This window comes from Hylobates moloch, unplaced genomic scaffold, assembly GCF_009828535.3.
Source record: "Hylobates moloch isolate HMO894 unplaced genomic scaffold, HMol_V3 SCAFFOLD_15, whole genome shotgun sequence".
In the NCBI taxonomy this organism is placed as follows: domain Eukaryota; kingdom Metazoa; phylum Chordata; class Mammalia; order Primates; family Hylobatidae; genus Hylobates; species Hylobates moloch.
This window is the reverse complement of record NW_026652290.1, coordinates 46,968,077-46,981,656: the sequence shown is the minus strand read 5'-3', so window position 1 is coordinate 46,981,656 and position 13,580 is coordinate 46,968,077. Positions and strand designations below refer to the sequence as shown.

Below are 13,580 nucleotides of genomic sequence, written 5' to 3'. Positions count from 1 at the left end.
CCCTATGCATCATGTCTTGCAAGATATTCCTGTTTCCTGCTGTGCTTCTCATGTCTGCTAGCCCTATAAAGATGGAGGCATCCCCCAAAGATTAATCCACTCCTATCTGACACACTCAGCTGTGAATCACTACTGTCTGTGGTGACCAGAAACACCATAGACGTGTGAGTTCATACCACAATCTTCCCTCTCTGTTCCCCACCAGATATTTCTTATTTAAGAGAGAACTCCAGAATGGAAAATGCCTCAGGTACAAGATAGATTTAGACTTTATAGCATCAATGGAGACCGTCCCCACTGCCCCCACGTCCCGTGGCCAACCCCTGCTATGACTAGATATCCTAACTGAGCATATATCCATGAGGTTGTTCATTAGTGCTAATTAAGGAAAGGAAGAGAATGGTTGTTCAGCAAAGGGAGAGTTGTTTCTCAGTATTATTCATTATGTTCTTTTGGAAATTGTATGAGGTGGTGACTAACCCATGTGTTGTCTCTGTAATTTTTCTTCTCCGGTTCCTACACTAGATGTTGCTGTGCAGCTCATTATCAATATGAGTACCCTAAGGAAACTGTTCATAAAGAAATGGAAACTTTTTTAAAGCACAAAGGATCCCTAACATGGCAGCACCTGAAATGCACGCAAACATTCTGCTCAACTGGCTGCTATTCGGCACGGAGACGCTCATTTCCTGTACATGACTTACTATTAGTCTACCTCAGTGTAACGATAAGAAGCCTTATCAACAACTTAAAACATGTTTTTCTGTCTTTTTCCCATTTGCATACCTGTCAACCTGATACAAACTGAGAATTTGGGAAATGCAAATATCTTACTCATGAAATTTAATGATGTGACATATGCTGTATTTTGAAATGTTGCAAAAATACACTATTCCCTTGAATCTTAAAAAATAGTGTCCTCCCTTGAAGATGATGAAGCTTGGAATAGAGTAGGACTGCCACCTCACCCACTTTGCCTTTTCTTGCCTCCTGTTTTAGTTGCATCATAAACCTTGAAGTCAGAAATGTGCTTAGTGTGTTTTCAATAGGAAGGATGGCCAAGGACTCCAGTTTGCACCAGACTGAGGTTTTAAAACCAGGAGGAGTTTGTCAGCCTGCTAACTATGGACACCACAGAGATTGGCTTGCTTGTATTATCACAACCCATTACCCCCATTTGAGAACACCTCTGCCCACACAGTCTGAACTCTGAGTTTTTAAGCTTAACAACCAAGCACAAGACAGAGTGTTACTCAGCTTATAAGCCTTTTTAAATTCTACCAGAACTACAGGCTTGAGGTGCTAGAAGCCACTCAGAATAAAAAATATTTTCCAGGATGCTCTCCAGAAGCAGAACAATTTGGCCATGCCCAAAGTGTTTAGTATTATTATTATTATTATTATTCCTATACTTTAAATTCTAGGGTACATGTGCACAATATGCAGGTTTGTTACATATGTATATATGTGCCATGTTGGTTTGCTGCACTCATCAACTCATCATTTACATTAGGTATTTTTCCTAATGCTATCCCTTCCCCAGCCCTCCACCCCCTGACAGGCCCCAGTGTGTGATGTTCCCCACCCTATGTCCATGTGTTCTCGTTGTTCAACTCCCACCTGTGAGTGAGAATATGTGGTGTTTGGTTTTCTGTCCTTGTGATAGTTTGCTTAGAATTATGGTTTCCAGCTTCATCCATGTCCTTGCAGAGGACATGAACTCATCCTTTTTTACGGCTGCATAGCATTCCCTGGTGTATATGTGACACATTTTCTTAATCTAGTCTATCATTGATGGACATTTGGACTGGTTCCAAGCCTTTGTTATTGTGAATAGTGCTGCAGTAAACATACGTGTGCATGTGTCTTTATAGTAGCATGATTTATAATCCTTCAGGATATACCAAGTAATGGGATCGCTGGGTCAAATGGTATTTCTAGTTCTAGATCCCTGAGGAATCGCCACACTGACTTCCACAATGTTTGAACTAGTTTACAGTCCCACCAACAGGGCAAAACCATTCCTATTTCTCCACATCCTCTCCAGCATCTGTTGTTTCCTGACTTTTTAATGATCACCATTCTAACTGACATGAGACGATTATCTCATTGTGGTTTTGATTTGCATTTCTCTGATGACCAGTGATGATGAGCATGTTTTCCTATGTCTGTTGGCTGCATGAAGGTCTTCTTTTGAGAAGTGTCTGTTCATATCCTTTGCCCAGTTTTTGATGGAGTTGTTTGTTTTTTTTCTTGTAAATTTGTTTAAGTTCTTTGTAGATTCCGGATATTAGCCCTTTGTCAGAAGGGTAGATTGCAAAGATTTTCTCCCATTCTGTAGGTTGTCTGTTCTGATGATAGTTTCTTTTGCTGTGCAGAAGTTCTTTAGTTTAATTAGAGCCCATTTGTCTATTTTGGCTTTTGTTGCCATTGCTTTAGGTGTTTTAGTCATGAAGTGTTTGATGATGCCTATGTCTTGAATGGTATTGCCTAGGTTTTTTTCTAGGGTTTTTATGGTTTTAGGTCTTACATTTAAGTCTTTAATCCATCTTGAGTTAATTTTTGTATAAGGTGTAAGGAAGGGATCCAGTTTCAGCTTTCTACATATGGGCCATGCCCAAAGTGTTAACAAGAGTGACTACACAAATGGAATGACTTCAACAATTTATAAAGGGTATACTGTAAAACATTTTCAGACACTTTAATATGTTAAATGTGGTGCCATCCTGGCAAAGTAGATGTTCTTGTAGTAGATAAGAGGGTTAATTTTTCTGGAAAAAAGCAAAGGAATAATGAGATGCATTAATCTAAGGTAACAACCCTATAGTATGTAATGCAAGCAATAATACTGATTCCAAAGGCATTGTTTTGATTGGAATATAAAATAGGATTCAAAATAAGGTTACATGATTTTTCTCCAATGAAAATCATATCAGCAAACTGTTAGAGTATTAGGAGAGGAGGAGGAGAAGGAGGAGAAGGTGGTGGAAAAGAAGAGTAAGAAAGAAAAGAGGCAGAGGAGATGAGGAGGAGGAGGAGAGGAAGAGGAAAATAGGGGAGAAAGGAGAGTGAGAAAGAGAAGCGGAAGAAAAATTATGGCACCTCTAATCTTTGATCTTCACAACTGGCCTATGAGGTATGAATTTTTGTCTCCATTTTATAGACAAACAATTCTCTTCTCATACTTGCTCAATTTTGCACAGGCAAGAAAGTCAGAAAAGTTTTGAAAGCAGTTCTTTCTGCCACAGGAAATGGGACATTTCACCCCCACTCCTTACTGTGTCTGGAATAGCAGTCAGGTAGTTCTCACTCAGGAATTATGTCTTGCTCCAGGGCCATTATCCTTGGGATCCATTTACCTGACTACTAACTAGGAGTACCTGGAGGATTACTCCGCTTCAGCAACCCAGCTGCCATCTTTCATCTGTGCAGCAGCACCCCTCATATTGGGGCACCAGCTGCGGGGATCTGCCTGCAGACCCTGACCCAGAAATGGATGAATAAAGTACACTGACACACAGACATTCTGCTTTGCCAGTCCAGCTGACTATGTCCGAGTCACTTACAGGCTCCCTGCTGAGTCCCGTAAACTGTTGTGACTCAGCCTCAATCAGCTAGTGAGACTTGCATTTATTCAGTAAGATTAATTAACAAAGACTTGAGTCAACACCATTAGATTGCAATTGACATTGTGGACTTCCGAAGTAAAAAGCACGTATGCACCCACAGTGCATCAAAAATTAGCCTTAAGATTATGTGAGTAAACAAGCTAGCTGGATAAACTACTCTGCCTTCCTTTATTACTACTTTAATTTGTTTAACTAAAGGTAAAGGGACCAGACACCTTCAACCAGATCTATTACCCAAGTTACACAGACTTCTCGGCCTACAAGCTAGCTGGATAAACTACTCTGCCTTCCTTTATTACTACTTTAATTTGTTTAACTAAAGGTAAAGGGACCGGACACCTTCAACCAGATCTATTACCCAAGTTATGCAAACTTTTCGGCCTTCCAAGGAATTTGTATCTACCTCTATAACTATCTCTAATATTTTTCCCATCAGCCTGATTGAACCCCAACACATCTGAAAGTTCCTTCATCTGAAGAGTTTGTTTCAAAAAATAGTTAGTTGAAAAGAATAGAGTCCACACTATAGTATGGTTCCTACAGATTTTATAAAGCAGATAAGAGAAGAAGATAAAATAATGTAGAAAAAAAATCCATCAGAAGAAAAGAATGCCAAGGAGAGTCTAATGCACTGACTATGTGCAAAGATACTGGAGAGGGATGTTGAGGTTCCCTGGGGCTAGGACCTCTGGTAAACAGTTTCTACGTCCAGAGGTGAAGTGGTGGTGGATAGCAGTGGTTACCAGATCCACACATCACCTGTGTCCCAAAGGCAGTCTCTTGCCTTCTGCAAATCTCCTCCTAGAAGCCAACAGGAAGTCAGCTAGCCAAGGCCCACAGTTACAGTCGACTGGGGTCACTCTCTGAGCATACAGAGAGAATGGAGAAGGGTGGAGGCACATCTGGCAGGCTATGGAAATATAAGGATGACCAGCTTGGCCTAGCCTCCTGTAGTGGTTCTGTTGTGTTCTCTGATTTGCCTGTATTCCATCTGGCTCTAAATGACTTTTGCTACTGGGGTTGCTATGCTCCTTGAAAGACCTAGTTGCTTACCCTGCTTACAGACTCTCATAGTTCTACCCTAGTTATACAAGTTTCATCAACACAACATCAACCAGAAATTGGTCTCTCCCCCAATACCTCCATGCTAATTACAGCAAATTTAGGAATGAAGAAAGTCTGATAATTCTGAAAAACACATTTTAAAAGGTTCTACTTTGGCCTGTGAACTCAGCTACATAATCTCTTCTGAAAATGCTTTGTTGGCACCATGGTGGAAGGGAGTTTATATAATCTATTGTCTCTGGGCTGGAAAAGATATCTTTGAGTTTAGTATTTTTGAAGGATGTTCCCAAGATACTCAGAAGCAATTTCCTCTAGAGCTGTTCCCAATCTCCCACTTTTCAATGTTCACATGGTTAGAGGAGATAAAAGTCGTCAGCCTACCACTCTGCAGCAGCACAGTTTAACTCTTCTGTTTCCATGCACCAGTGAGAGATCCAATAGCTGCAGAGTGGGCTGAGCTGTCCAACCACATCAGGGAGGTGCATTTGGAATGACATCCCTTACCAAGTATCACACCTCCATAACAAAATGTAACATAGCAGTCTGGTCTTCCCTGTAACTGAGAAAGAAATTTCTTTTATCAATGGCTGGGGCTTTGATTAAGAAACATTGGTGAAGAACTAACGTGGATTAATGATGGTTGCATAATTTTGTATTATCATTATAGTTCTGAGTGACACTGTGCTCTAGGTGTGCTTTCTTCTCAATCTGAAAAAATTAAGAAGTGATTGAGAGGACTGCATTACAAACATCCAGAGACAATTATAGTACAGTTATGCCATGCATAATAAAACAGAAAACTATCAGATAGGCATAGTCCTTTCTCTTTAAAATCAGCAGCATATCTGAGGACATGCTACTCCAACTCAAGGAGTGCATATGACTGAGGGCCCAGGCATCTTTGCTCGAAGGTGACCTCTACACCAGATATCTCACAGCTGAATGCAGCAGGGGTGCTAGGGTAAGCTAAATAATGTTCCCCAATGAAGATATGCATATCCTAATCCTAAAAACCTATGATTATGTTACCTTACAGAGAAAAGGGACTTCGCAGATGTAATTAAGTGAAGGATCTTACAATGGGAAGATGATCCTGAGTTGTCCAGGTGAGCCCAGTGTCATCACAAGGGTCCTTGTGGAGGGAGGCAGAAGGGTGAGAATGAGAGAGATGTGAGGATGAAAGAATAGGCCAGAGAGAAACAGAAAAATGGAAAGACGCCATGCTGCTGACTTTGAAAATGGAACAAGAGAGCCAAGAACTAAGGTATGCAGGCAGCCCCCTAGAAATTAGAAAAGGCAAGGGAATGGATTGTCCCCTAAATGTCCAAAAGGAACACAGACCTTGACTGTAGCCTAGTGAGACCCATTCCAGACTTCTGAGCTCCAGAACTGTAAGATAATACATTTGTGCTCTTTTAAGCCACCAAGTGAGAGAATTCATTATAATAGCAATAGGAATGCAAGACAGTAGTTTTTCTCAATCTCTCACTTTGCCACTTTCTAAAATACTATGAGCCTCCTCCTCTTTAGATATTTCTTCCTTGCATAAAGCTGTATGATCTGGCTCACCAAGTACAGCTCTTGAAATGCTAAATATGCAAATAAGAAACTAGCAGTTTTTATTGTCTCGGTCACAGGGCTACTTTCTAGTTGTGAACCCCTAAAACCTAACATTACCCTGATCCCACTTGTTGCCTTTCTTCTATAAGAAAATGAACCTTCACCCACACCTTTATTCCTATCCAGACAGAGGATCCCCCGAGAGACCTACAGGAAACACTGCTCAAAAATGAAAAAGAAAATGAAACAGGAAAAAAATGTAATGTTTCTATAGTATAGTTCCTTTTACAAACCTACCACCTGCCATATGTTATTGCTTTGTCAGGAGTAAAATAAAACCTTTGTCCTTAAACAGCTTATAGCTGAGGTCAGCACTTCAAAAACTTGAGTTCAGCATCAGAATCACAGAATCACAGGGAGAGCTTGTTAAATGCCCAGATTGTCTATCAGGCCCCACTCCCAGAGTTTGGGATTCAGTAGGTGATATGGTTTGGCTGTGTCCCCACCCAAGTCTCATCTTGAATTGTAGCTCCCATAATTCCCACATGTTGTGAGAGGAACCCAGTAGGAGATAATTAAATCAAGGAGGCCATTTCCCTCATAGTGTTCTCATGGTAGTGAGTAACTCTCATGAGAGCTGATGGTTTTATAAGGGGAACTCTCTCTCACTTGGTTCTCATTCTATCTTGCCTGCTGCCATGTAAGACATGCCTTTCACCCTCTGCCATGATTGTGAGTTCTCCCCAGCCATGTGGAACTGTGAGTCCACTAAACCTCTTTTTCTTTATAAATGACCTAGTCTTGGGTATGTCTTCATCAGCAGTGTGAAGATGGACTAACACATTAGGTCTGAGGTGTGGATGAGAATCTCTTCTTCCAAGAGGCTCACTGGAGATATTGGTGCTGCTTGTCTAATGAGAGAGGCAAAATGCAAGCCCAATGATCAAAAACACAATGTAATGCATGGAATTACTTTTGGAGAGGTACAAGCAGGCAGTTCCAGGCAGGGAGAACAGGAGAATCCCTCACAGCTGGGGACTGTGAGACAAAGGAAGTGTGACAGGGCATCATGGCATCATGACATTGCAGATGAACCTTATGAGACTCTGAGAGGGGGGTGGAGCCAATGGCTGAATAGGAACAGCTCCAGTCTACAGCTCCCAGCATGAGCAATGCAGAAGATGGGTGATTTCTGGATTTCCAACTGAGGTACTGGGTTCATCTCACTGGGGAGTGCCAGAAAATTGGTGCAGGACAGTGGGTGCAGCACACCAAACGTGAGCCAAAGCAGGATGAGGCATTGCCTCACCCGGGAAGTGAGAGGGGTCAGGGAATTCCCTTTCCTAGTCAAAGAAAGGGGTGACAGACAGCACCTGGAAAATTGGTTCACTCCCACCCTAATACTGAGCTTTTCCAACGGTCTTAGCAAACGGCACACCAGGAGATTGTATCCTGCACCTGGCTTGGAGGTACCTATGACCATGGAGCCTCACTCATTGCTAGCACAGCAGTCTGAGATCAAACTGCAAGGTGGCAGTGAGGCTGTGAGAGGGGCGCCCACCATTGCCGAGGCTTCAGTAGGTAAACAAAGCCATGGAAAAGCTCGAACTGGGTGGAGCCCACCACAGCTCAAGGAGGTCTGCCTGCCTCTGTAGACTCCACCTCTGGGGGCAGGGCATAACCAAACAAAAGGCAGCAGAATCCTCTGCAGACTTAAATGTCCCTGTCTGACAGCTTTGAAAAGAGTAGTGGTTCTCTCAGCACGCAGCTGGAGATCTGAGAACAGACAGACTGCCTCCTCAAGTGGGTCCCTGACCCCCAAGTAGCATAACTGGGAGGCACCCCCAGGTAGGGGCAGACTGACACCTCACACAGCCAGGTAGTCCTCTGAAACAAAACTTTCAGAGGAACAATCAGGCAGCAACATTTGCTGTTCACCCATATGCACTGTTCTGCAGCCTCCGCTGCTGATACCCAGGCAAATAGGGTCTGGAGTAGACCTCCAGCAAACTCCAACAGACCTGTGACTGAGGGTCCTGACTGTCAGAAGGAAAACTAATAAACAGAAAGGACATCCACACCAAAACCGCATCTGTACGTCACCATCATCAAAGACCAAAGGTCGATAAAAACACAAAGATGGGGAAAAAACAGAGCACAAAAACTGGAAACTGTAAAAATCTGAGTGCCTCTCCCCATCCAAAGGAACGCAGCTCCTCACCAGCATTAGAACAAAACTGGATGGAGAATGACTTCAACGAGTTGAGAGAAGAAGGCTTCAGATGATCAAACTACTCTGAGCTAAAGGAGGAAGTTCGAACCCAGGGCAAAGAAGTTAAAAACATTGAAAAAAAATTAGACGAATGGATAACTAGAATAACCAATGCAGAGAAGTCCTTAAAGGACCTGATGGAGCTGAAAACCAAGACACGAGAACTACTTGATGAATGCACAAGCCTTGGTAGCCAATTTGATCAACTGGAAGAAAGAGTATCAGTGATGGAAGATCAAATGAATGAAATGAAGTAAGAAGAGAAGTTTAGAGAAAAAAGAATAAAAAGAAATGAATAAAGCCTCCAGGAAATATGGGACTATGTGAAAAGACCAAATCTACATCAGACTGGTGTACCTGAAAGTGACGGAGAATGGAACCAAGTTGGAAAACACTCTGCAGGATATTATCCAGGAGAACGTCCCCAATCTAGCAAGGCAGGCTAACATTCAGATTCAGGAAATACAGAGAACGCCACAAAGATACTCCTTGAGAAGAGCATCTCCAAGACACATAATTGTCAGATTCACCAAAGTTGAAATGAAGGAAAAAATGTTAAGGGCAGCCAGAGAGAAAGGTCGGGTCACCACAAAGGGAAGCCCATCAGACTAACAGCTGATCTCTCAGCAGAAACTCTACAAGCCAGAAGAGAGTGGGGGCCGATATTCAACATTCTTAAAGGAAAGAATTTTCAACCCAGAATTTCATATCCAGCCAAACTAAGCTTCAGAAGTCAAGGGGAAATAAAAATCCTTTACAGACAAGCAAGTGCTGAGAGATTTTGTCACCATGAGGCCTGCCCTAAAAGAGCTCCTGAAGGAAGCACTAAACATGGAAAGGAACAACTGGTACCAACCACTGCAAAAACATGCCAAATTGTATAGACCATCAAGGCTAGGAAGAAACTGCATCAACTAATGAGGAAAATAACCAGCTAACATCATAATGACAGGATCAAATTCACACATAACAATATTAACCTTAAATGTAAATGGGCTAAATGCTCCAATTAAAAGACACAGACTGGTAAATTGGATAAAAAGTCAAGAACCATCGGTGTGCTGTATTCAGGAAACCCATCTCATGTGCAGAGACATACATAGGCTCAAAATAAAGGGATGGAGGAAGATCTACCAAGCAAATGGAAAACAAAAAAAGGCAGGGGTTGCAATCCTAGTCTCTGATAAAATAGACTTTAAACCAATAAAGATCAAAAGAGACAAAGAAGGCCATTACATAATGGTAAAGAGATCAATTCAACAAGAAGAGCTAACTATCCTAAATATATATGCACCCAATACAGGAGCACCCAGATTCATAAAGCAAGTCCTTAGAGATCTACAAAGAGACTTAGACTCTCACACAATAATAATGGGAGACTTTAACACCCCATTGTCAACAATAGACAGATCAACGAGACAGAAAGTTAACAAGGATATCCAGGAACTGAACTCAGCTCTGCACCAAGTGGACCTAATAGACATCTACAGAACTCTCCACCCCAAATCAACAGAATATACATTCTTTGCAGCACCACACCACACCTATTCCAAAATTGACCACATATTGGAAGTAAAGCACTCCTCAGCAAATGTAAAAGAACAGAAATTATAACAACCTGTCTCTCAGACCACTGTGCAATCAAACTAGAACTCAGGATTAAGAAACTCACTCAAAACCGCTCAACTACATGGAAACTGAACCACCTGCTCCTGAATGACTACTGGGTACATAGCGAAATGAAGGCAGAAATAAAGATGTTCTTTGAAACCAGCAAGAACAAAGACACAACATACCAGAATATCTGGGACACATTCAAAGCAGTGTGTAGAGGGAAATTTATAGCACTAAATGCTCACAAGAGAAAGCAGGAAAGATCCAAAATTGACACCCTAATATCACAATTAAAAGAACTGGAAAAGCAAGAGCAAACACATTCAAAAGCTAGCAGAAGGCAAGAAATAACTAAGATCAGAGCAGAACTGAAGGAAATAGAGACACAAAAAACCCTTCAAAAAAAATCAATGAATCCAGGAGCTGTTTTTTTGCAAAGATCAACAAAATTGATAGACCACCAGCAAGACTAATAAAGGAGAAAAGACAGAAGAATCAAATAGATGCAATAAAAAATGATAAAGGGGATTTCACCACCAATCCCACAGAAATACAAACTATCATTAGAGAACACAATAAACACCTCTACTCAAATGAACTAGAAAATCTAGAAGAAATGGATAAATTCCTTGACACATACACCCTCCCAAGACTAAATCAGGAAGAAGTTGAATCTCTGAATAGAGCAATAATAGGCTCTGAAATTGAGGCAATAATTAATAGCCTACCAACCAAAAAAAAGTCCAGGACCAGACGGATTCACGGTCAAATTCTATCAAAGGTACAAGGAGAAGCTGGTACCATTCCTTCTGAAACTATTCCAGTCAACAGAAAAAGAGGGAATCCTCCCTAACTCATTTTATGAGGCCAGTATCATCCTGATACCAAAGCCTGGCAGAGACATAACAAAAAAAGAGAATTTTAAGCCAATATCCTTGATGAACATCTATGCAAAAATCCTCAATAAAATACTGGCAAACCAAATCCAGCAGCACTTCAGAAAGCTTATCCACCATGATCAAGTTTGCTTCATCCCTGGGATGCAAGCCTGGTTCAACATATGCAAATCAATAAATGTAATCCAGCATATAAACAGAACCAAAGACAAAAACCACATGATTATCTCAATAGATGCGGAAAAGGCCTTGGACAAAATTCAACAGCCCTTCATGCTAAAAACTCTCAATAAATTAGGTATTGATGGGAAGTATCTCAAAATAATAAGAGCTATTTATGACAAACCCACAGCCAATATCATACTGAATGGGCAAAAACTGGAAGCATTCCCTTTGAAAACTGGCACAAGACAGGGATGGCCTCTCTCACCACTCCTATTCAACATAGTGTTGAAAGTTCTGGACAAGGCAATCAGGCAGAAGAAGGAAATAAAGGGTATTCAATTAAGAAAAGAGGAAGTCAAATTGTCCCTGTTTGTAGATGACATGATTGTATATTTAGAAAACCCCATCATCTCAGTCCAAAATCTCCTTAAGCTGATAGGCAACTTCAGCAAAGCCTCAGGATACAAAATCAATGTGCAAAAATCACAAGCATTCTTATACACCAATAGTGGACAAACAGAGAGCCAAATCATGAGTGAACTCCCATTCACAATTGCTTCAAAGAGAATAAAATACCTAGGAATCTAACTTACAAGGGATGTGAAGGACCTCTTCAAGCAGAACTACAAACCACTGCTCAATGAAATAAAAGCGGATACAAACAAATGGAAGAACATTCGATGCTGATGGGTAGGAAGAATCAATATCGTGAAAATGGCCATACTGCCCAAGGTAATTTATAGATTCAATGTCATCCCCATCAAGCTACCAATGACTTTCTTCACAGAATTTGAAAAAATTAATTTAAAGTTCATATGGAACTTTAAATACCTAGGAGGCATTCTTACCAAGGAATGTTAATTTTAAGTCATAAGCAAACAATCCGAAAGATCCAGAATGGTAGACATTGTGTAAGAAAACATTTCTTAACCTTGGCAATATTGTCATGTGTGTCCAGATAATCCTTTAGGGGCATGAGAAAGCTACTTCATGCACCATAGGATGTTTAGCAGCATCCCTGGCCTCTACTTGCTCGATGTCACTAGCACCAGGTACAACAACAAACAATGACCGTAGACATTGCCAAATGTCCTCCTGGGTTGAGGGGACAGATTTGTCTCCCTCCCTCATGTCCTAAACGCAGTTGAAAACCACATCGTATGAAAACTGGCCTGATCCTTCAATGTTTTATAGACAAATAAAAATAAAGCAGGGAACATAATTTTAGGTAACAAACAATAAACAAATCCATGCTGGACACAATAATCATGTCCTAACTGTTGGCAATACTCTCTCTCACAGATGCCCTATTGTGCTTAGCAGAACAAGGCTGTATCTTCATGCCCTCACCAGTCCCTGGTGGTGGGGCATGGGGCGGTATCCCTAAAAATGCAGATTGTCCCTCTGCAGGTCTGCATTGCCTATGGGCTCCAAGGGGCTACACTCTCTGCTGTCCACAAGCTACACTGGACTACACCTAGAAGAGGGAGTCACTGGAGGAATGTAAGTCTACCAAGCAGAGAAAATAGAGAATTTGAATTTCACTTCTAGGGATAAATGATCAGAGGGAGCTTCCTTTGAAAACTACCAAGGCACAAGTCTATGTCCATCCCACTCATTCTTGGTGTGTTGATCACAGTTTGATCAACGAATAAAATGACTGGAGTGCTTTCTTCTTTCTCAGTTTCTAAACTATCAGCAATTGGACCCCCAAATTGTTGTAACTGTAAAATCCTTGGCCAACTTGGTGTAAAAATTCCTTGAAATATTGGTGTGTGCTGATTAACCTAATTGAGTTGATCCACTTCTCCCTGTTTGATTGGGTAGTTTCTTGTCTGCTCCTCCTCCTCTCAGGTCTGGGGGCTATAAGTCCATTTAGATGTTCACCTGTATGGCATGACTTTGAAACTTTTCAAAGTCTATAGCCTGAAACACTATCGTCTCATGACTAAGCATTATGCATTTTTAGAAATAGCAGTTAAGCTGAAAATGGAACTGGGCTCTGATATGCAGAGCATGCTGCTGACCCTGGACCAGGGCTTGGGGAGAACAGAAAGAGCCAACTTCTGCAGTTGACACATGTCCTGAAAGTACAGTCTAAATCACATATGAACAAGAGCTGCCAGATAGGACAGTGATTTGTGTATGCTACTTCTTGGTTGACTTTACTTATTTTAGGGAAACTGCAAAAGTTATCAGAGCAGACATCAGCAAAGCAGATGTCAAGCATTCATTTTTGAAAAAAATATGGATCAATAGCCCAGGTGAAAATGGGGAACATTCAAAAGGAAGAAAACACTGGGACACTTTCTTCCCTTTATTTCCTTGCCCTCCGTGAGTTACTTGAAATTGGACCACCCAACATGCCTCTGGCTACAT

At 41.3% G+C, this 13,580-nt stretch overlaps 1 protein-coding gene across 1 annotated transcript in view; it reads left to right on the top strand.

The window, feature by feature from the left end:
- LOC131381276 (zinc finger protein 583-like) overlaps positions 1-13,277 on the top strand; it is a 45,402-nt gene extending 32,125 nt beyond the window's left edge. Inside the window, exons 5-7 of the mRNA XM_058428103.1 lie at positions 526-721; positions 12,525-12,704; positions 13,155-13,277. Of these exons, the coding sequence (XP_058284086.1) occupies positions 526-721; positions 12,525-12,704; positions 13,155-13,277 (499 nt within the window). The remainder of the gene's footprint in view (positions 1-525; positions 722-12,524; positions 12,705-13,154) is intronic.
- The last annotated feature ends 303 nt before the right edge of the window (positions 13,278-13,580 follow it).